This window comes from Sinocyclocheilus rhinocerous, unplaced genomic scaffold, assembly GCF_001515625.1.
Source record: "Sinocyclocheilus rhinocerous isolate Xijiao unplaced genomic scaffold, SAMN03320098_v1.1 scaffold772, whole genome shotgun sequence".
Lineage (NCBI taxonomy): Eukaryota > Metazoa > Chordata > Actinopteri > Cypriniformes > Cyprinidae > Sinocyclocheilus > Sinocyclocheilus rhinocerous.
The window spans coordinates 289,408-293,355 of record NW_015641026.1 but is presented as its reverse complement, the minus strand read 5'-3'; the positions used below and the strand labels follow the sequence as shown (position 1 = coordinate 293,355).

Below are 3,948 nucleotides of genomic sequence, written 5' to 3'. Positions count from 1 at the left end.
TTCATTCAACTAGTTTGTTCAAAAATGCTGATTAATTCAGGAACAAATCAAGTGACTGTCTATGAGCGAGTCACAGGTTAATTTATTTTACTGATTTTTTCAAAACCGCTGAGTTATTCATTAATGTGTGTTGTTTGGAGAGGCACAACAATGAAATTTTTTATATCTATTTTTTTTGTAGTTGTCCTTCACAAAGAAAAAAAAAGAAATGTTTACAGAAAGATTCCTTGGAAACCAAAAATGGTTCAAAAACTTCCTTTTAGAATTTTTTTTGAAGAGTTTCACACAAAAATTAAAAACTGTCATTTTTTATCCACTTTCATGTCATTTCAACTCATATTATTTATTAATTTATTTTATTGGCGCATGAGAAAAAAAATTACTGTTACAATTACTGAGAAATATTTTACAAATTATGAATATTAAAACAATTCTAATCTTAAATCAGATTTAGGAACTGTGCTGAAGGTGGTGACCATTCCCAGGGAAAGCTGGCATGATCTGGAGGAAGTGGTGCTGGAAGAGATGACGGTGTTCAGGGTATGAGTGCCAACTGTTCATTACCCAGAGAGCTGTGCGTTTCTGCTTGCTATTGGAATCGAAATCCTCCAACTATAATTTTCACCTTAGTACATTTAATTGCTCCCCCATAAATCTGTCTGCACGGCCACAGTATGTCATCAAAAAAATATCCTCGGATCTTAAAATGAGATTAAACTTGTTCTGTTTTCCCTTCTAGGAGCCAACACCTATTACTGCCATGGAGCTCTCCACTAAACAAGTACGTCTGCTTGATATTACTCTTCACCAGCCATTAGCAGAGAGCAAACCGTGTCCTAATAGACTTATATGTTCATCTGTCAACAGCAACAGCTGTACCTCGGGTCAGATTTAGGGATTTCCCAGATGCCCCTGCACCGCTGTGAGGTCTACGGGAAGGCCTGTGCCGAGTGCTGCCTGGCAAGAGATCCGTATTGTGCCTGGGACGGGACAGAGTGCTCTCGATATTTTCCGACTGCTAAGTGTTGCTGTGTTGGGCAAAGTTGAAAGTGCCGCAGAGGTTTAATTATTGGTGTATAAAGCTAAAATATTTTACCATAGAAATCTCACATCATCCTTAAGTCTGTATGACAGTATGGTACAATGTAGTTGTTTGATTGAAACAACAGTGTCCTCTAGTGGCATGAGAGAAGTAGTGTTACAAATACTAAACTAAATACTAGGGTCAATTTTAGTGTTTTAGAAGATGTGTCTAATCCCATCTTATGAAAAAGTGTTAATAAACTCAATCTGTTTTTCTCCATGTCAGATTGTGATTGATGAAAGGCTGAGTCTTACAGGCCAGGGTCTGCTGATCCGAAGTCTAACCCAGGCCGATTCGGGAGTGTACCACTGCCACGCCGTCGAGCACGGCTTCATCCAGCCCCTGCGGCGTATTAATCTTCAGGTCATCCCATCTCAGCGCGTGGGCGAGCTGCTGCTCCGAGCAGGCGCCAACGATAAGGATCCTTCCCCTAAACACAAACTCTGGTACCGGGATTTCATGAGCCTGTTGGAGCACCCAGACCTCAACAGTGTGGATGAGTTCTGCGAGCGCGTTTGGAAGCGAGAGAAGAAGCCAAAGGGAAAGAAAACCCCCAAAGTCAACCCCATAGCTGGCGTCGGGACAAAAACAGATAAGACCCCTCAAAGGACGCCTCAGAGTTTGCAGAACCCAACGCAGAGGGTGCAAAACACACCAAAAGTGCAGAACAACCCAACTGCTCAGATTCTCCCAAAGTCCACAGGTTTGCAAAGAGGTCAAATCCCGGGAAGTACAGTGAGCACGGAGAGCCAAAGCATCAAACCAGACACTCAAAGCACGCAGAAGATCCAAAGTGCTCCTGAGAACCAAAGAGCACAACCTAACCAGGGAAAAAGAGGCACCCAGACCCCACAAAGAGGACCTCCTAACACAGCCAAGTGGAAACAACTTCAGGAGAACAAGAGGGGGCGCAACCGCAGGACCCACGAACAGCAGAGACCACCGCGCAGCGTGTGAGATACACTCACGCACACTCAACAGACACTTGTAAACATCTGAATCAGTCACCCATACAACAGACAAGCGTGTATAATCGATAGCACAAAACTCAAAAACGGTGAATCCTGCTCACGTCTCTTGTTCACCAGGGAAAGCACATTGACTTTGTCGTTGTGATGTGACAGCAAAGACCTTTTACACTCCTAGTGTTACAGATCCGACGTCATACACGTGATGTTTTCATCAGGATGCGCGGCGGTCGTTTGCCAAAAATCCTTTGCGATACGATGGGATAGTGCCAATGGAAAAAGAAGAAGAACTCTTTTGTCGAAATGACAACATATGAAAAAAAAGACATGGTGGAGTGAATTGGGCACCTGGAAAACTGGAAGCCAGTTGCTTAGATTTGTAAAGACTGTAATATATAAGCAAGCATTGTACTGTACATAGAACAACAGTAAGTAATTATGGACACAATTGGTCAAAGGTGAAATTAAGGCATGCCTTAGTAACAGCTTGTCTAACCTCTGATCCTCAGAAGCGTTTTGATGTTCGTGTTAATTATGTTTCAGATAATCAAGTGGGCCTGACTGACTAAAAACAGTCAATAACTGTGGTGACCATTTCTGCCAAGATTTAGGTTTCAAATACAACGTGCATGAGTTGAATGAATAAGCTCTTCCAAGCCAGTTGCATAGTCGAACTATCTGCCGATTACAGCCGTCTAGATGATCGTTTTAAATGTCGGTTGCGTAAAAATGATAGAACGTCTTTTGAAAGATGTTTTTAGATATTTCCATAATGTCTGTAGTGTATTTCTAAATTATTATTACTCATATTTCATACGTTCGCGTCTTTGATTTGCTAAATCAGTCTATGTTAGGCTGAATGCTGAATGACTCTAGTATATGTACATATATATACAGCAGAACACCACTTGATTATTTATTGCTGGTTATTGTTTATTGTTCAAAGGGTTGCATTTATTTTTGATATTATTTTTTCTATTCAGTTGTAAACGTGGCTGATAGGCCATGATTCACATAGGCGGACCAATTATTTGTTTTTAGGCTCAGATTCTTGTTGAGTGTTTGCAGATCTGTATTCTTTTAATTCAGTTTTACATGCTTACTTTCTAAATTTTGGTCGTTCTTTCTTTTTTCTGTCTTATAGCTTATCTTTAGGTCTTGTTTTAACTTCATCGTGCTAAAACTAACGAGAAATATTAAATCATCTCCAATGATTAGCTGTGAATCTCCCTAAAAAAATGTGTGGGTTAGGACAGATTAGATGCCGTGGAGAACACACTGCATGTGAATTCTGCCTTTGTGCATCTTTATTTTTTATTGTCATTGTGTCATGCTAGAGGTCATTTCTGTGCCATGCAAGATGTACGAGATGTGAATATTTTTGCCATTTGCATCTAGACATACCCTGTCCCTTTTTATGTATTATAAGGTCTATAGTCTTTTCACACATACAGGTGTGAAAACGGCAAAATTGTCATTTCAATGCAATACCGAGGTATCTCCACCAGATGGCGATCCCGTCCACTCCCTGACCCAGATGGAGTTGATTTGGTGCTGGCTGGTGCAACAAGGGAGGAGAAGGGAGCTGTCAGTTGTGTAAAATTGGTGTTTCTGGCATGCATTTGGTTGTCTAAATAAATATTTCCTCTATAATTTCAGGGTGGTCGTGGGTGGATTATTTGTATATTTCTTTGATGTGTTTTTGGCAGCATTTGGAGGACACATGTAGTCTATCTGTGAATGTTGTTGACTCTCATATTGTGTTTGGTGACAGGTGAAGTTATCACATCATGTAGTTTACGGTCTAATTTTTTTAAAATAGTCACAATAAGTAGTCAACTTTTGGGGCATTGGCAAGTTTTCAAAACCTGAGCTTGGAGGGGGGAACTGGTGTGT

General features: G+C 40.7%; 1 protein-coding gene across 1 annotated transcript; it reads left to right on the top strand.

The window, feature by feature from the left end:
- Positions 1-448: 448 nt before the first annotated feature.
- On the top strand, positions 449-3,712 carry LOC107754060 (semaphorin-3aa-like; the record flags this gene model as incomplete). Its single annotated transcript, XM_016570375.1, is given in 4 exon segments — positions 449-540; positions 740-781; positions 868-1,022; positions 1,102-3,712. Coding segments are annotated over 4 exon segments (1,229 nt in total), but the record flags the coding sequence as incomplete, so codon positions are not given.
- Positions 3,713-3,948: the final 236 nt, after the last annotated feature.